Source organism: Motacilla alba, chromosome 13 (assembly GCF_015832195.1).
Source record: "Motacilla alba alba isolate MOTALB_02 chromosome 13, Motacilla_alba_V1.0_pri, whole genome shotgun sequence".
In the NCBI taxonomy this organism is placed as follows: Eukaryota; Metazoa; Chordata; class Aves; order Passeriformes; family Motacillidae; genus Motacilla; species Motacilla alba.
This window is the reverse complement of record NC_052028.1, coordinates 8,065-27,788: the sequence shown is the minus strand read 5'-3', so window position 1 is coordinate 27,788 and position 19,724 is coordinate 8,065. Positions and strand designations below refer to the sequence as shown.

At 44.4% G+C, this 19,724-nt stretch overlaps 1 protein-coding gene across 14 annotated transcripts in view; it reads left to right on the top strand.

Moving 5' to 3' along the window:
- Window positions 1-19,287, top strand: part of LOC119706442 — a 45,113-nt gene extending 25,826 nt beyond the window's left edge. The window contains exons 2-8 of one of the 14 annotated variants that reach the window (XR_005258535.1): window positions 8,316-8,401; window positions 8,734-8,809; window positions 9,310-9,421; window positions 11,554-11,663; window positions 12,248-12,263; window positions 12,882-12,985; window positions 14,026-19,287. Coding sequence is in view for 1 of the 14 variants with exons in the window: in XM_038150162.1 (XP_038006090.1) it covers window positions 9,717-9,728; window positions 11,554-11,663; window positions 12,248-12,263; window positions 12,882-12,985; window positions 17,854-17,860 (249 nt within the window). In the remaining 13 variants the exon portion in view is untranslated. Of the gene's footprint in view, window positions 1-8,315; window positions 8,402-8,641; window positions 11,664-12,247; window positions 12,264-12,881; window positions 12,986-14,025 lie in introns of all 14 variants that reach the window. The other 13 variants (XR_005258533.1, XR_005258534.1, XR_005258531.1 and 10 more) reach the window with 13 other exon arrangements.
- Window positions 19,288-19,724: the final 437 nt, after the last annotated feature.

Below are 19,724 nucleotides of genomic sequence, written 5' to 3'. Positions count from 1 at the left end.
GTTCAAGTAGTTCCAAAAAGGGGGGGGGGGGGGGGGGGGGGGGGGAAGGGAAAAGGAAAAAAAAAGGAAAAAAAGGAAAAAAAAAAACAGTCCAGGGAAAAAAAATTGGACTGCTTAGCTGAACTAGCTAATGAGCAGAAGCAAAAGCAAAAGCAAGTGCGAAGCAGGAGCGAGCAGAAGCCAGAGCAAGAGCAAAGCAAAAAGCCCAGCAAAAAGCAAAAGCCGCACTATGTACTCCCTGTCTCTGTGTCCCGCCAGCCGTGGGGGAGCGGGCTGATAACAAAACCCAAAACAAAACATTCACTCTTCAGAGCCAGTCTTGAAGGCACAGAACATAATATCCAGCATAAACAGAACACACAAATGGGGATACAAGCATCATAACGTCACCCTAGGACAGACTTTCAGCTGGACACCTCTGAGAATAGCAGCTTGTCAGCAATGACACAGTGATCTTTCTAGCTGTATTCCAGAAAGAGAAAATGGACACATTCAATGGTTAAGATGTTTGGCATGAGAAAAAAGCAAGAAATATACCACAAAATACTTGAGCTGGATAAACTGCGTTTAGTGAGAATTTTGCAGTTGTTCTTTCTTGTCTGTGCCTTTACTTTTCACAGAAAACAGTGGGAGTTTTAATTATTATTTTTCTTGTTTTTGTTTTGTTGGCCTCCCTCTTTCCACCTGTAATTAACAAATTTGCCTTTCTTTTCTGGCTTCTCTTTCTTTACCTATAGAAGGTCACATGAGGTTATCCAACCTTGTCATAAACATTCTCATACTGTGGAAATAAGTAGAATGTATAGCTAAAGGGATAAAACAAACCCACACAAAAAGGGGTTTTTTACAGTCTTCTGTGAGAACATTAGGACACAAGATATCTTTGAACTATGTTATGCTGTATTGATTTAACTTTTAGCCCACTAATTACTATTATTATATTATTACAAGTGTCTGGCCTTTAATACATAGCCTTTGAAATCATCCAGCCCAATATTTTGGCTAATTTTATTTTATTTCTAGTGAGGACTCTGTTTCTTATGGAATATTCCAGAGCAAGAGCATCCACGGTAGAGTTATGCTGTCATAATCAAAAGCGTCATAAATTCTGGTACAGTTTGTGCTGGTAATGTGTCAAGAAATGAAAGGTTTTAGATTTTTTTTACTTTTAAATGTAACCATTATTTGAAATATTTAAGAGTTGGGGGTTTCTCCCCCACAAAATACTTCTCTCTGAAATGTTACTCAGGGTTTACACATAAAAGCCCACCCTGTAAAATATGTTGCGGATACTCTGCAGTAACTGCAGCTTAGCAACTAGTGATGATAACGTGAAGGAATGACATTCCTTCTGCAGTGATGAAAACTCTGCCTACGCAGACATACTCAACAAAGGTTACGATGACTTAGCTCCTGTCCTAAAGTTAATGTGCATTTTAAAACTTCCCAAGAAGGTGAATTCAAGCTCCTTCATTGTTCTGTGCTGGAGTCCAAAGAGAATTTCAGTGTGCTTTTTGTCATTTACAGCTGTCATTGCTTAGCTCTTGAACATGAGACTCCCTCATGACTGATGAAAATTGTCTATTTAAGAGTGGGTCAAAGACATGGTCCTACTCTAGAAGGAGATGAGAAGGTTTCTGCAGTCTTAGTCATCTCTTCTGTTTTTGATTTCTCTACAAAACCGGTGGGAAGTTTTCTGAAAGTAGTCCAGAAGCTGGCAATATGGACAACTTAGAATTGAACATTTGCTGCAGTGCTACTGTGGTAATAACAGAAAGGACTTGAAAAACTAAAAAGGGCAAACAAAGCAGTTGGAAGGAAAAGAACATTAACTGTCATTCCATTCTTCTAACATATCCTTCTTTAAATCATCATTTTCATGCAGTTTCACAGCTTGAGTTGGTATCCCTGAAAAGGAATCTGAGACAGTAAATGTTTTAATGGAGTAGATGCGACAAACGCAGGCCAAGTTGCCTTTATTATATCAAATACAAATAATGTTTGAGCTACTCTCTGCTTGAGGTACTGTCACGATCCGCCCTCATGGACAAGATTGTGATGGTTCGTTATCTGATCTCAGGGTACAAAACACCAACACGGCAAGGGGGTTTGCAGTAACAAAATCAATGTACTTTATTGAACAATCACAGCAAAATGCATTGGAGGGAATTGGGGAGAGAGAGAGAGAGAGAAAGAGAGAGAGAGAGAAAGAAAACCCTATAGGAAAGGAAGGAAAGACAGAGTAAGTATATCTACCAACATAGAGGCGATGCAATTCTTCGAGGTCCAGTCGAGGTCCAGTCAAGGAGTCGCCTTTACGGTGGTGGAGATCTCCAGAATCTAGCTGACTTAAGAGTTTTTTTATATTGAAAGTTATTTTATATTGAAAGGGAAGGAGGGGGGAAAGAACACAATAGTCTTATGATCTCAACAGTGGGGAGAGCTATTATTTTCCTGGTTCACTGCCTGCAAGCAAACATGATCAGTTCGATTAGCTGTTCTCCCCACACACACACTGCCCTCCTCCCCCCAGGTTACAGGTTTCAGTCCTTGAGGAGAAAAAGAGTCTTGTCCACATAGGGGTTTCATGTCTCAGTCTTAGAGGGAGTGGTTTCTCCCATCTCAGTCCATCTGCCACGGTTAAAAGAAGGGTCTTCTGTGGAGACCACCAAAGGGTAATTCCAGAAGAGAGTCCAGCCAGGCTTGGGGGTGGAAAACTCCAGGCCATTGTTACAGAGCAAGGCAGGCGAAGGAAGGTCAAGATGCTCCTTGTCCTTTTCACTGGGAGCAGTGTAGCGTGAGGTACAATAACTCAAGTTACAGTCCCAGGAACTTGGCAAACCCCCACCAAACCAGGATGTAGGATCCTCTCTCTTTCAGTGATCTCAGTCTTCTTTCACGACGATCGTGAGGCAGATGAGAAAGCAATCTTGGGCAGAGTCTTACAGGTACTTAGCTCACACTAAGAATTTTACTCATGATTGAGCAAGTTTTACTGTCATGATTGAGTAAATGTTACTCATGATTGAGTCAAGTTTACTGTCACTCAGAATTTTACTGTCATGATTGTCATTGAGACTTTTCAAGGAAAGCTCTGAATAGCAATGTTTGTGTAAAAATAGTATTTTATCTCCTGTATTTGTGTGAAGCAGGCGAGCATTTTGCTGTCACCAGTGCTGCTTAACCTTTTATGTCATATCCCTTTTCATATCCATATTGTGCTTAAGCATTATTAATCTACTTTAGAATTGGCACATGGAATAAGATTACTTTTTCTTTTTGAAAACTAATGTAATTCAACCTACCTACAGCAAATAATTCACTAATTGTAAATCCCCAGCTAGCATCTTTTACACATATTCTAACCTTCTAAACAAGTAACAAGAGCACTCTCCAATACTTTACTTTTTTAAGCTCACAAAATGCTTCCCTCCTTTGCATTTGGCAACTCTAAAATGAACGACATGTCTGCAGCATTTTAACATGCACCATATTTAGCCAAGTAATTAAAAACAAATAAAAAGTAGCCCCTTCAATGTGGAAATATTTTAAAATTGTTTTTGAATATACAAAACATACCCTTACATTGCACATTGCATGCAGATTTAATCGTTGTGAAAGCAAACCAAATGTTTCTGTTTGGATAGCACAGTTTTCCACAGTTTTCCACAATTGTTCTTGGCACAGTTTTCTACTTATGTGACTGTTAGGACACTCAAAGGTACTTCTAAGGTACTGTAGCAAGCAGAAAAGGAGGAGAGGTTGTGCCTTATTTCTGGCTTCTTTTGGCTTCCTTTTTGATTTTCTTCTTCTTGCTCTTTTTCATGTCACCTTTCTAGATACCATGATTTAGATTTGCAGTTTACTAAGCTATGTTTTTTGTCTGGAATTCTTGTAAATTTTGAAAGGAACCCAACCTGTAAATATGCATATTTTTATGATTTGCTAGCTACATATAAAATCTTCCTGCTGCTCTAAATCGCTTTTATTTGATATGCATTTTATTACCATTCAAATCAAAAGAGAACAGTTCCTATATTCACTGTTTTTGTATTGCATTCAGTTCAATGTGCGCTAAGGGTGCAAAAAAGTTCTGCTGGAAAAAAGGATCTGCAAACAAATTAGCCAAGACACATAGTACAAGGGTCTCGCAAAGGTTCGAAGTTTCTCTGCCTTTCTGGCAGTCTGTCTTCACAGCAAGACTTGATGAGCTATTTCGCTATTTATTTGACAGAAAGTGATAGCAAAGCAAGCAAAATGGAGCAGCAAAAGAAGATAGCAGCAAAATGTACATTATAGCCTCTCTTATTCATCATTGTCTAAACAAAATTTTTCTTGCCATGATCCATAAAATACCTTAGTAGAGTTAAAGACTAGAAAAATACAACTTTGTTGTGGATTCATTAAAACCAAAGCTAACTGTGGACACAAGTGCCCAGCGTGATGCTGGGAACTCCTAGCTGGTTTCAGTGAGTTGTCTGGAGAACTGCACTTATAGTGGGCATTACTTGTGTGTCTGTAAGGTGGGGAGTTTATGTGGGGCCTTGAGCCCTGAGAGTGCCATGGGCACAGAGACCCATTGTGTAGCTCTCTGACCAGCCACAGCACACTGAGGCATGATGGATTACTCCCAAAGTTCATGTGGTAGAAATGTTTTCTGCCCCTGTGAAGAAGGACACTTCCATTTTCCTGCAGAGAGCCATTCTGTATGTTACAATGGTACCTTGAATTGATCAAGTGCTATTTGCACAATGGCCAGTGAGCTTGGATTATTAAGCTTCTCTTGTTTGATCTGTTTCCTGTTTCAGTAAATAGCAAAACTTCCAAGGACTGCAACAACAATAAGATGAAGCTGCTACTGTATTTCAAATGTTTGCAAAATAAAATGGTGATTCTTGCAAATATTTGCAATGGTACTTTCAGGTACTGAAACACCAGCTCTGCTCAGGGATATTCTGAAATTGACTTTAGCTGTTTTCCATGTTTCTTAGCGGGTGAACTGAGACACTTCTAGCTTTCAAGGCAAGGCGTTTGACATAATGCTCAAAAAGGCTCAGGCTGCTTGATGAAGAGGTGAAAAAACAGGGGTAAATGGGAGGAAAAAAAATCATCTCACTTCTGGTTTATGTCATAGATTCATCAGATGATCAACAATCATTAGTTTAATGAGGTTTTAGTTTTCGTGCGGGGTTTTTGGGGGTATTTATTTTCGAGGATTTTTCGAAAGGGATCTCACCTGTTTCTTTTTGCCTCCCTTCCTTCAAAGGCGAGTGGCAGCCCCCGGCTGTGGCCGATGGCAGTGCTGTCGCCTTGTGGACAGAGAGCGGTACTGCAGCCCCCCCGAGCCAGCGCCCTGCCCCTCTCTGCTGGGTGCCGGGGGCCGGGGGAAGGACGGCTGTCGAGGGAGGGAAGAGCGAGGGGCGGGAGCGAGCGGCGAGCGGGGCGGTGTCTGTAAATAGAGGGGAGGGGTGAAGGAGATACAGAAGCGCAAAGGGACACGGTTACTGAGAAGAACGGAGAACCGGCCCGGCGGGGCTGGTTTCGGCGGGCGGCAGGGGCGCGGTCGCAGCGGTTCGCGTGCCGGGTGCAGCGGGCGTGGGCGGGCGAGCGGCATCGGAACAGGGCTGCACCCCCCAACTCCCGCGCGCGCCCCTCTCCAGACGGCGGAAGCGACCGCGTGCCGGAAAATCCCGCCGGGGCAGTGCCGGGGTGGCGTGCAGGCGGTGCAGTAGGTGGAGCGGGTCCTGGCTCTCCCCGTCCTTTCTGCTGATATCTTTGCAAGGTCGGGCGAGTCACCCGTCCCGTCCCTCCGCCTCCCCGCGCTGCCGCTGCCCTGCCCGGAAAGGCGGCGGAACATCGCGCCGAGAGCGCGGGGTCGGTCGTCCTCGTCCCGCCGTCTCCCCGCACTCCGTCCCCTCTCCGCCGTTCCCGCTCACACAAACTACCCCCCGCCCCGCTCCCGTCCAGGGAAATGGAGGAAAACACAAAAGCATCAGAGCAGAACAGCCGCTGGAGGTGCCTGAGCCATCTCCCTACTCGCACCGCTGTGAGCTGACAGGTAGCAGGATGGGCTGCTCCGGCATGCTTTGCCTCGTTCTGTTCTGGTGCCATGCTGCTACGGAAGGAAAGAGCGAGAGATCCAAAACCTTGAGCAGAGCGCTGGGAAATGGGAGGCGAGGAAGGCTTGGGCTAAGGTGTGGTTGAAACTGGGCTGGACGTTAGTGCACGAAGAGACATTTGTCATCCACGTTGCCAAAACGAACACCTAGGTATATCCTAGGTCTGCCATGTGTTTAATGTGCTTTTATTTCATATTTATGTCATCACAGAAAGCAAGGACGGAGTAAATGGGACCAGTTCCTGCTATTGCTGTATGAAGGCTTTTTACAGGCTGCTGTATTTATGTTATCTTTTTTTCACTCCAAGCTTGCCTTTTCCCATCCTTTTCCCATGTTTGCACATTGGATGTCCCCAGGAGGGCTGGGTTCCTCAGCAAGGGTCTTAGGAGTTGCTGTTGTTATAAATGAAAGGCCAATTTAGCCTGATTAATAATTTGAGAGAGCCAAGTTATTAGAATAAAAAATACAACTTTTTTTTTTGTGATCGAACTAACAATTTAGCAAGCCATGAATTGGAAAGAACAGAGTCAAGGCCTGGGTCTTTGACTCTGGGTGACAGACTGACGCAGTTCTGGGTCCCTGACGCTCCAGACCGGTAGTGCCACGATATGCCATGTTCGAGTCCAGTTTTTATACTCTTTTTCTAGCCCGGGGCCAGGACGTCCATTGTGTTTTTCATAGGCAGAAGAGTCTCTTTTGCTTCTCTGTCCAAGGATAATGCTATCAGATGTGCAAACAGTCCAGTCTCCAGCTCTTCGGGAATAATTCATTTAGGTCCTTGTTCTTGCCACACGGGTGTTCACAAGCCGCATTACAATACACACAGCCCCCGCCTGGGAGAACATACATGTTAAACAATCCCTTACCGGTAGTCCTTTTACATGCTAGTGGATTTCCCGAAAACGGACTATCGGCTAGGAGGATTATCATAAAATATTCTATCTTTTCAGCTATCAGGGGCCAGGTGTGCCATTGATGTCTCACCTCCTCTGATTAAATTTGAGATTTCAGTTTTCTGTGTAGTCTCCCTCACTTCTTCATATGTAAATCTGGCTACAGTATAGATGAAATGTGTTTCCCCATCCTGCCAGCCTCAGAGCAAGAAACCACCCCCCCCCCCCCTTAGTTAGCTAGTCTGGGCATGTTTTCCCTGAGGTTTTCTTTTTTTTTTTTTTTTTAATTCATGCAGCTTTATTTCATTCACAATAACCTTATAACCAAACCATATATTTTCTAAATACTATAATTTTAATATTACTATATTAGATAAATGTATAACATTTTATCTACCTATGAATTTTGATATATTGATAACAATATTAATTCTGATTTTTCTGAAGGTGTATCAAAGTGTGCTATTGAAACAGCTCTTTTCTCTCCTGAAATGCTTTCCATCTATGACCACCTGTTATAGTAGTCTCCTTGAGCCAGTTCTCATAAGCTCTTGGAGGCCTGTAACACACCCAAGTTAGCTCAGCTACCCTTGGAGGCATAAAAATCAGCAGAATGGCTTCTGTTGCAGTGTTGGAAGCAAAAAGGTTTAATAAAAGGCAAAATAACAAACAGTGAAAAACTGATCCAGGTGCAAGAGGTTCTTGCTCCTGGTAAAACACGTCACAAAAGCGATCAGTTTCATTGTTCACTTCTTTTCTAGTAAATTGCTGAGGTGGGACTTTTTGGCTTCTGTCCAATTGGCTATCCTTAAGTTTGAAGTGAAGTCCCCTGGGTCCTATGAGGTGTCTTTTCACTTAATCGAGGAGAGAAACTTCTGGGCTTATTTCCTTTTTAAGGGGACAAATGATAGTTTTGTCACTCCGTCAACAGGGGGCACACTCCTACAACCACCCATGTGTCTATGTGTTTTAATCATGTAGCCAGATGCACTAAGGTTTTTACTTTCTAAGCCAAAACCTGTAGCAGACGACTGTTTGCTTTGTGTCTGTGAGAAGTGGCATTTGTGCTGGAGAGCTGCAGCTGGGAAGAAAAGATGGATTAAATATGCTCTGGGGATGGATGGGCACGGAGGGAAACACTTGCACAGAAAGGCCAGGGATTGATGATTCCAGAGGAAAAATGAGAGGTGATTGCTTCTGATCAGTGAGTGCTTTCCTTTGGAATGATCGATCAGAGTGTGTATGGAAGTAGAGATCACCTTCTGGCTATTTCTGCTGTGTAAACTTCTCTCTGGCTTCACAGGTCCGTGCTGGAGAGTGGGAGAAAGGTCCATGGTGGTTGATGTGTCCTCAGTGGGCAGAGAGCTCTGACCTTGGCCGGATGGGCTGGTGAGTATAGAATCAGTTGTACTAGGTTGACTATATGATGTTTTTATCCCAAATCATTTTGTTCTGTTTATGGTGAATAATAAGTTTTGCACCTTTAAGACTTGTTCCAGAGAGTGAAGGGGGTGAGAAGAAGTGCGCAGTTTGTTTTCAGACACTGCTCTCACTCCTCCACATTCCTGCTCCTGCACTGTGTTGTCTGCGGATGGACAGACAGCAGGACAGAGCTCTCCTTTGTTTTAGTTATAGCTAGCTGAGGCAAAGAAGTTCCCTGGACTGTGGTTTTTTTCCTTTTCTTTGGACCTGTTTAAACCTGCTCTGGACCGAACACCCAGCAGAGCAGCGGCAGCTCGCACCTGTGGCCCACCGGGCCGGGCCTGGGCCGCGGCATTTCCAGCACTGGAGGGACTGGTAAGAGACTGAGTGAGCTGAGCTGCAACCCGGGGAGGGGACTTTTCTGAGTTTGTCATCTCTTTTGGAGCAACAAGAGGTTTTATTGTTTCATATTGTTTAGGTTTTATTGTTTCATAAACAGTTCTTTCCACTTTTCTCCAAGGAGGTATTTTCTCCTGAACTGGTTGGGGGGAGGGGCCAATTGAATCTGCTTTTCTAGAGGAGCCCCTTTGGGGGTTCTCTCCCAAATTTGCCCTGAACCAGGACCCTTGCCTCCTTGTGAACAAGTTGTTTTAAGGAGTCATCAGCAGGGACCACTTTTAGCTGGCTTTAGTTCAGTTTCTTTTTCACAGGTTTCTGGGTGTTTAGATCCTGACATCGCCAAACCCTCAAGTTTGCTGAATTAGGGCTCTTAGCTGTATGGCCTATGAAATGTCCCGGAAGCCGATTGATGTCTTCGTGCTCCTGTTGTGTTAATTTGGGCTGTGCTTCAGGCTTCTCTTTCTGGGCTCTTGCAGTAGCTGTATCTCTTGGATGGTGTGCAGAATGGAATCAGGCAGCCAAACCTCAGGTTCACCTTCTCCCTGACCCTCTATGTTGATCGTGTGGGACAGCAGATTCTGAAGCCAGGTACTGGAACTTGCTGTGTGTGCCACTGCTGTGGTGAAAAACAGAGCCTTGGGGAGTGTTGATCTCCTCACCTGCTTTGTGCTCGTGCACTCTTTGACTGAGCTTTTCGTTCTGGGGAAGAGAAGAGGAGGGTGGGCAGCAATCAAATGAGCCTCAGAGCAAAGGCCTTCTGCAGTTGCTGGGCTGTTCTCCCAGCTTGGAACACTGCACTACAGCTTCCACTTATTGTTGTCCGTGGTTGTAGATTGGGAGCATTGTCCTCCTCCATGATGCCAGCATTTTCACAGAGGAGCACATGTACATAAAGGTAAGCGTATTCCTTCTGTCATGCCAGTATTTGGACCTGAGGAAGGTACCAGGTTTTTTCCAGCTTTTCTACAGTTTTTATTTTGAGGTAAGAGTCCCATTTTAGGTATCCAGTAATTCTTCAGAAATGTATTGGAAACAGCTGTAAAAATACAATGAAATCTCATTCTCCCATGGGTAGTTAATTAGAGGCATCTTCCTCATGTTTCATATTGGAAAGAAAAATGTTATTTCTGTGGGCTTGTTGTTTTCTTAATACTAACACACAAGGGGTTGTGCTGTGTATGCTCTGTGAGCACAATAAACAGAATATTCTGCCCCAGCTAGCTACAATTCCTCTTTGAGTTTAGATTAGTAACTTTGAGTTCAACTGAAGTATTTTAGAAATAGCAACTTCTAAAATTCTATTTCAGCTTCTTGTTTGGGCTGCAGACTGACTGTTCCTGATGGATGTTAGGTATTAAATTTGATAGGAATGGAAAATGAGACGTCCAGAAAAAGCTGTGGTAAGCCCTGAGCTGGCACTCAGAAGGAACCAGGGTTTTGTTGCGGCGTGTCCGCAACTAGCCTCTGTGAGCGACCTGCACTCCCCGAGCTCACAGCACACTTGCTTAAACTGCTGACAAAGGAGGCGAGAGACGGGTCTTTGTGTGGAACTCCAGACGCTGTTTATTGCGCTGAAGGGGGTCTAGGGACAGAGACAAAATGGGGCTGAGGACACAGGGGTTTTATATGGGGGGAAAAAGGGGCGGAGCGATACAGCAAGCCATGACCAATAGGGGACAAGAGAGAGGAGAACATTCTAGGAGGAGTACATATAAGGTAAAAACAGCAGTTGAACTGGGTGATACCAACAAAACATGCTGCATCAACATGAGCCTGCAAATGCCCTTGGGCGAGACCATTGCATTCAGAGGGGTGCCTCTCTTTGCCCTGAGGTTAAAGTTCCAATGGTAGGCCCCTGGGCCTCCACAGGGTTTTGTGCTCTTAGGAGCAGGTATTCTTTGGAAATGTCTAAATGTCTGATGGTGGTATTTTTCTTTGTGGCTTCTGGTACAAAACAGAGCGTGAGTGGATCTTCAGATTTCTTGGGGAAGGGCTGCATGACAAACATTGCTATGAGCTTTATGACTACCAGAGCCTTTTCCAGGTCATTCTATTCTTTTTCAACAGTCCTTTGTGTCACAAGGGTTCTCAGGTAAGAATTTTAAAAGAAAGTTCCAAAAAACCCCAGAGCACAGAGGTTTGCGTGGCTTCAAGATCTCAAGTAGAAAACAGAAAGGAACAGCTGACTCTGCCTTGGCCCTCTTGAAAATCTGTTCCTTTTTGGTTTTGTGTATGCGTGGAGGGGGAAATAATTGCTTGTGTCTAAACCAGTCCCATCCTTATTCCGTGAAACTGGAACAGGTTCCTGCCATCATGGAGCCTCACGTGGGTGCCGTGGTTTTGCTGCTACAGTCGCGGACTTTTCTTTTTTTGGGGCCTCTATTCCCCAACCAGCACATTTGTTGCCTGAACAGTGCTTCAGCAGGAGGGAAACTCACATGCCAGGAGCGCTCAGGTTTGGGAGCATCCACCCTGAGTATTTCAGGTATCAAAACCTTGGACAAAAAGATAAAATTGTCTTGCTACCTGAATACTTCTTGTAAGAGCAGCATAAGTGATGTGAAGCTTTGAAGGGAGAATGTCTTTCCTTCCCTGGAGTTGCTGAGAAGAGATGTTGTTTATTTTACCTTGAAGTTGATCAGATACCAGCCAAATTGCTAATTTTAAGTTAGATATTTAGATCCTGACTGTAAGACAACAAGTTACATTTTCTGTTTCAGAGTTGTATTCTGGAGATATTGCAAAGTGCTGCCTGTGTCACCAGAGCTGCCCATGAGCTGATGGAAGATCACAGCCTCCTCCCGTGGGTCCTGCACAGTTTAGAGAAAAGGTAACCAGAGAAGTACAGGAGAAATGGGAACAATTTTCCTGTCCACAGTAGAAGAATTATGTGGCTGAGGATGAAAGCAAGGGTGACAGACATGGAGATAGGGGTAACAAGGACTGTACTGGCAGAACGTGATGAACTCTGAGGTGTTCCTTGTGTTTTTGAAAACAGAAACAGGATGCTTTCAAGTTGTGGTAGGAGGGATGATGGTGAGGGGGCTTTGTGATTTGGAAATCACTTCCTTGAAAAACTGAGAAAGCAAAATGGCACCTTGTACTGGTGTCTTTACCTTTTAAATTTCAAGCACCCTCAGTTCACATCCTGTCCCAGGACCTGCTGCACAGGAAGTGGCACAGTAATGGATTTGAGCTGTCTAGAACACTCTCCTCCCTTTGTCTCTCCCTCACAAAAACATCTCTTCTGCATACATAAAGTGCCCTGACAGGTTCAGGCAAGTGCACCAAAAGTGCACTAGAATATAGTCCCCTGTAGGTGATGGACCAGCTGCTGGTGAGGATCTGCCTTTCAAATGTGGTTTTCTTTTTTTCCTTTTTTTCCCTTTTTTTTTGTTTTGTTTTGTTTTTCAGGTTTCTGGAGAACAAGGTAATAAATAAAATTATTTTCTTACTCCATACTGTATGGCTAATAAATTTAGGAGACAAGAGAGAAAACAAGAATCCATCCTAGGAGAACAGCAAACTTCTTCCTAATCAGCTTGTAAATTAATTTCTGTGTGTTTTGGTCATGTTAATCAAACACATTCGGTAAGTCCTTTGTTTTGATTTGTTTTTAAGTTGGTTTGCATTTCATCCTCTGCCCAGTATGAACTTTATTAAGGCCAGGAGGATTTCTTTATCTCTGTTAGATGGATGGCTTTTTTCACCTTCAGTTTGTGTGTGGAGTAGTGAATCTGGATGAGATTTCTTTGACAGGAGGATTTAGGTGTTTGAATACATGGGGAATAAAGTAAAATGTGATGCACAGTTGCTGTCAAGTTCTTCATCCTTAATCCCTGGCCATTTTGACAGTAGGGATTAAGAACTGTACTGGTCAATTGGCATGCATGGCACTTGTGGGTTTTTTTGACAGGGCTAATGTAGATCTGGCCAAGATGACTGAGTTGTTCGGCACCCTCAGCTCTCTGCTGGAATACTGTGCTGTTGTTGTTGAGGCTTTTAAGGAGATAAGATATTTCATGGTCAATGACAGTGTCCTTTCCAGCAGGGAGCTGCTGCTGCACAAGTGGAGCCTTGTCAGCAAAGACCTGCCGCTGCAAGAGGACCTGCAGGCCCTAGCTCAGAAGTAGCAAAACGAAGAATTGCTCAGTAAGTGCTGAAATACTTCAAGGAAGGCATATTTTGTTGTAGCTGTTACAGACCAGCAGTTCAAGTGAGACAAACTTCTCTGGAAGTGGTCCTAATGCCTTTTGTGAGACTGATGTACCTTGAGGGAAAAAGAAAGGAAATGGAAAGGCATTTTTCAGATGTTCCTTGTGGTGATTTATAACCTTGACACAATTTGGAAGCTTTGGAGAAACACAGTTTATGAAGGGAAAGAGCTTTAAAATGAAACTTAGTGGCAAATCTCAAGTCAGGCTTTGAAAAAGGGAATTTTTTAATGAAATCTTAAGAGAAAAAGCACTGCCTGGAGGCTTTGTGCTCAAAGGTGTGAATCATTCTGAGTGTGGATGGGGATCTGAAAGTGATGTGTAAGTAAAAACAATAAATAAATAAAGCAAGCAAAAGTTAATAGTTGGTGTCTCCTGTTGTCACCAGTTTTGAAGAAAGGAAAAAAAACAGGACTTGTGTGGCTTCTCTCATTCTCTCTGTGAAAAAAAGGTGCAAGGAACTTCGGCGTGGAAAGTCTTAAAACAAGGCTGTTTTTTTGCAGCAGCAGCTGCTTTTGGTGCACATTAAAGCTTCTGTTGGTTTGTTTAAATGTTCTGTATCAGTTAAGAAAGTATCATGTATTTAAGGGATTCTGTAAAACTTTAGCTTTTCTACAGTTTTTTCACCCTTTACAGTTTTTTCACCCTTTAAAACTCCTCAGAAAGACCTGAAGAGGGTTTTTGGAGTGATGCCTGTAACTTACTGCATGTGTGGGTTGTGTTGCTTCAGGAGCTTCTCTCGTCTCCAGGCTGGGCAATCCAGTTTGGAACAGGGTTCCAGGGTTCCAGCCTGGAGTCCCTGGGAGCTCCCAGAGCCCCTTTGAATCGCACAGGCTCCATAAGGCTGCTAAACGAGGCTGGTACTTGCCTTTGTAAGGACTGAATCAATACAGGAGAGCACCTTACTTGCACAGTTTTGTACCACGAAAATCCTTTGGAGTATCTGATAGGTTTTTTTTAGTGGGTATCTTCTTACAGAAAATATTAAAGACAAGAACGAAACTTCAAGCCTCATCTCATGTGTATCGTCACACTCTGAAAAGGAAAGAGGTGGGAGAAGATGACGCTGCTGCAGACGTGGAAGTGGCTGAGCTGGAGAAATGCAGAGAACATCTGAATTCTATACTTGCCCGTTGGGACTGTTTTCCTACCACCACCTTCCACACAGGGAGGGGAGAACCTCAGAGCCGGTGAAGCTGGGGCTGAGGCAGTGGCTGTCACCTGTGCATTCACTCACACTGTGAGTGGCTGGTGAGGTCCCTGGCTGGGCAGAGCTGCATCAGGGAGCAGGATGTGTCACCAGTGCCAAGGTGGCTGCGGAACCACGTCCTACCACACCTGGAGGCCATGTGGGAGATGTTCAGGGATGAGACACTGAGGAACAACCTCTTCAAGCTTTACACCTGGCTCTGCCAGGCCAGCAGCACCTCAGCTGGGCTCTCCAGGCAACTTGGTGGGCTCAGTTCCATCATGCTCCAGCTCATGGAGGAGCAGGGCCTGTCCAGCAACTTCCATGTCCTTGTGAAATCCCTGAGCCTATCAGCAACAGTGGAAGAGGATGCGGACAAGACAGGTGACTTGTCTTGTTCTTATCACTCATGTTATGAGGCATGTAACATGAAGCCGATAAGAGCCGAGTGTAGCCGGTAAGAGCTGAGTGTAGTCAAAGAGCTGAATCAGACTGAGATTTTCTGAACTGAGGTGAGTTTAGGCGAAAAACCGAACCCAGCCGATTTAACTGGACAGAACCGAATGTAGCCATGTTCAGTTGAACACATCCGAGACTGGCTGAACTTTGCGAGGTCGGCTGAACCGAAGCAAACCAAACAAAATTTTACCAGCCCAGCCGAACCCAACCAAGCTCTGCCGAACTGAGTCTCCTGCTCTCATGACCATTAATTAGTGCAAGTGCAGTCACTGCCTGATGAGCTCCTGCCCAACCGTGCGCTCCCGTTGGTGTCCGTGCCATGGCTGGGCTGCCCGCGGGACACGGCATCAGGAGAACACCGAGCTTTGCACATTTAATGTGAGGTGACGCCGCTTTCCCACGCAGCACCTTGGCCCTGCCTGTGGTGCCCTCAGGGAGCCGAACCAATCCAGAGATCAAATCTGGATCAAGATCACGGGCACCAGTGAGTTTTTCAGGAAACAAAAGCAGACGCAGCTGACTGTGCTTGTGGATGAAAAGCTGCTGGATTTTTGCAATTCCCTTCAGTGTGCACAAAAGTGCAGTGCTCTGCTGCTTCATACTTCGCCTGCTGTGATCTGCGCAGGAATGAAGCTGAGCCAGGTTCTTCAGCTTTGCCCCTTTTCAGCATCTGTGCCACACTGATGGACTGGAACATCTCACAGGACCTTTTCCTTTCTCAAGGATGTAATGTTGCTGTGTCTTGACGCCACAGGGAGGAGTGGGCAGAGATCACAGCCATCTGAAATCAATTGGCAGCTTAACTAAAAAAGAGAAATGCCTCTTCAATGTGCACGCACAACAGTGTTCAGAGCCAAGATCGGAAGACTTTTGCTGTGCTGGCACACTTTTTCTCTTGGCAAAAAGTCATGGGAAAGCTTTTCGCTAGGATGCAGACGACAAGAGACGCAGAAGCTGGAGGTACGGGGCTGTCCGGAGCGAAGTGCCGCTCCCAGGCGTCTTTCGCCCAAAGCAATGCTTCGGAGCACACTGCCACCGGCACAACCAGCAGTGCGCGAAGAAGTGGCTCTTTCGCCTCTGGGAGACTGAGAACGCGGCAGCTTGCAGGAAGCGCAGAAGCAAGCCGCACAACAGCGGCATTGTGTGCGCAGCTTTCTAACTGCTGAGGGATGGTGGTTTCCCACTTGCATGCCTTTTAAATTCACATTTTTTTTTTCTAAATCAGACACTGTCTATTCATAAGACTCAGATGCCCAAGGTGGAGGTGTAATTAAGTTTCATGTTCACTGTTAAAAAAATATCCTTCTTGTTATCTTTTTATTAAATTACTGACATGGAACATCAGTCTAAGAGCTGGTAAAAAACCCTTCACTTTTTGTTTGCCAAGCATCATCTATGTGATACTAATTCTACTAGATAAATCACACCCACATGTTGCTGTATAATACTACTAGTAATGCCTTCACAACCTTTTCTTCATCCTTAGGTATTTTGGTGAAGTGAATGATTCGAACATGAGCAAGAGCATTTGTTCAAGATGTTCCAGAAAGAGCTGTGATCTGTTCTCTTCTTTGCTGCCTATGTTACCACTGAGGTGTAAAAAAAGAAAGATTACTAGGAAGAGTGTTACTTTTAGTCTAAATTTGTAAATGATGTTTCAAATAGCCTGTTAAATGACAAGATGCTATTCTAAATTTTGGCATCTTAAGGGAAAAAGCCAGCTTTAAAGAGGTTTTGAGACAGTTGTTTCTGGGAAAAAAAATGGAGGAATCTAAGGTCTTTAGCCATACCATTTTGAAGATTGATTCAAAACACAATTCCTTCATCTAGGAAGAACAGAGGACCATAAATGCAACCCATTTCAAAATGGAGTTCTATTTGTTTCTGGTTGGGATTACTGGACATAATTTCTTGTAAAGTCGAGGGACTGCAGTTAGCTCTCCAGTCATTTCCTTCCCTGAAATTCATCTGCATTTGCTCCTTTGTCCAGAGTCCCCATTTCTTAGTGATGGTATACTCCATCTATGCATTAGAATATTCAACTAGAGTGTGTGTCTCTTACATTCTAGTTAAAATTGGCTGGAGCGGAATGGATCTTTACAGTTACTTGGATAGTTATTCTAGACAAGTGTTGCTCCACAGACCATTGCTCTATTTGTCCTTTTCTACTTCTTCTATCATTTTTCTGCTGACAAATCTTATGACTACTGCTTAGCTCCAGTCACAGTTCTGCTGTCTCTAAGGCCTGCCTTTTGCAGCTTTCCCAGAACCCTCTAATTTGAAGGATTGCCCCAGGCAATCGCCAACTATATGGAGTTGAACAAGGGCAAGTGCTGCATTCAGCACCTGGGACAGGGCAATCCTGCTGTGTGTATAGACTAGGAAGCAAGAGGCTGCAGAGAAGCACTGCAGAAAGGGAGCCAGGGTCCTGGCCAATAGCAAGCTAAATGGGAGTCAGCAGTGCCCTGGCAGCCAGGAGGGCCAAGCCTTTCCTGGGGTTCATCAGGCACAGCATCGCCAGCTGGACAAGGGAGGGGATTGTCCTGCTCTGCTCTGCTCTGCTCTGCTCTGCTCTGAGGCAGCCTCATCTTGAGTGCTTGGGCGCAGTTTTGGGTGCCACAATGAAAGAAGACATGAAGGGATTAGAAAGTACTCAAATAAAGTCTACAGGACAGGACTCAAGGAAATGACATGCAGCTGAGTCAGGGCAGATTTAGGTGGGATATCAGGATATCAGGTTTTTTAACCAGAGGATGGCTGGGCACTGGAAGAGTCTCTCCAGGGAGTGGTCACAGTATCACGCCTGTCTCAGTTCAAGAAGCTTTTGGACATTGCTCTCAGGCATATGGTATGATTCTCGAGGATGGTCCTGTGCAGGGCCAGGAGTTGGACTTGATGATCTTGATGAGGCCCTTCCAATTCAACTTATTCTATGACTCTATGGTTCTGTCCTGGCCACTCAAGGTATATTGCTTGGTCTCACCAGATTTTGATCTGCTCTTGCTGGTCTGAATTTGTCACTACTGGCTAATGATATTTCTCACAAAAGACCAAGTGCCTTTTCTCCATTTTCTCCAGAAATGTGAACATGTACTCTATAATCCTAAAAAAGTCTTTTCCTTGAAACAGCACTGTCTTATGCCCAGTATTCTTTCCAGATCTTAAGGAGAAAGAAGGTGAGATACTCTATCCAAAAATACTCTCATCTGCCTCATGATTTCCAGACCACTGTGCATCCTGTTCAACATCCTGGTTTGGTGGGAACTTGCCAGGGCCCCAGGACTGGAACTCAAGTTCTTGTTTGCAGGTGTGTTTGTCCACCCCATGGTACACTGAACCCAGTGAAAGGAGAGGGGGCACCTTGCCCTTTTTCACCTGCATCACTTGGCAACAACAGCCCTGGAATTTTCCTCACCTCCTAACCTGGCTGGACTCTTTTCTGGAATGACCTTTTGGTGGTCTCCACAGAAGACCCCTGTACAACCACCACAACAAATGGACTGAGATGGGAAAAGTGTCTCCCCCAAAGACTGAGACATGAGACCCTTATATAGAAAACCCTCTTTTTCTCCCAAGGACTGAGATTGAAACCTCTAACCCAGGGGGGAGGGTGTGTGGGGGAGGCAAGTTGCTGCAGGTGTGACCACTGGACCAAGAAGACAATGGCCCTTGCTCACTGCTGACCAGGTGAGATCATAAGACTACTGTATTTTTCCCCCCTCCTTCCCAATTCTCAATAGAAAAATTCTAATAAACCCCCCCCGGATTAGCCTGACATTTCGAGATCACCCCGAACCTGGAAGTGACTCCTCGACTGGACCTTGACTGGACCTTGAAGAATACCGTCGCCTCTATATTTGGTTGCTATACCTCCCTTTCTCTTAACCCTTTTCTGTAGGTTTCTCTCTCTCTTTTCCCCAATTCCCACCAATGCATTTTGCTGTGATTATTCAATAAAGTACACTGGTTTTGATGGTTACTGCAAACCCCTTGCTGTGTTGGTGTATTGTACCCTGAGATCAAGTAACGAACCATCACGATCTCCATTCGTAAGGACGGATCATGACAGTAGGTAAAATGAGGGACGCATTACAATGAAGCAGTAGATATATTCTTCCACTATTCTTTTCTATAAAATCATGGTTTTGTATAGCATGTCATTTTCTAGAAAGACCCATTTTTGCAACTGAGCCCATCAGTCTACGTGAAAATATATTGCAAAAAGCACAAAAGGTATGAATAGGCAGTGACAAGTGAGGCAAAGAAAAGAGTATGAGAAGTAGCTCCGTGATACTAAAATGAGACAAGAAGGAGGAGGGGGTGCTCCACTTGACAGAGCAGAGAATCCTCCGCAGTCCCTGGAGGACTCCTAGTGAAGCAGGTTGTCTCCCATCAGTCCCTGGAGAAGCGTGGAGGAACACAGAGCTACACTGCAGCCCGTGGAGGGCTCCATGCTACAGCAGGTGAATGTGCCTAGAAGGAAGCTGCAGCTTGTGGAGGGAGGGCCAGAAAGCCATCCTGGAGCTCTTCTTGAGTGGAAGAGTATGTGCAAATGTCCAACAGCTGCTAAATCGAATCTAGTCTCTTTCCCAGTTCTTGTCATAGGAAAGTAAGAAGACAACAGAAGAATTAGAAGCCTCAATTCTTTTGTTTGAGGCTCCCATTCTCTCTGCCACTCCTTTAAAATTTCGTTTGAGATGAAATACAATTCAAGATAAAAAGTTCTTAAGGCTTGATGTTCAGGCTTTTCAGAAAATACCTCTTGTCACTGTAATTGTTTTTACTAGAACTGAAAAAGTTAAATTACTCTTCTCCAAGGACTTACGGAAATCAATTGGTATAGGTGGTGAGACAGAAGAGTAGAATTAATCTGAAAAGAGAATATCATTTAGGTACCTCAGTTCTGTACAAGTTTTTACCCAGGAACTGTAGACTTTTAAACAGACTTAGGACACAGTTGTTATTGCTGGGAATATTTTAGCATGCATAATACTTTCATCTTTCAATAGCTCTATTTGTTTTATAGTTA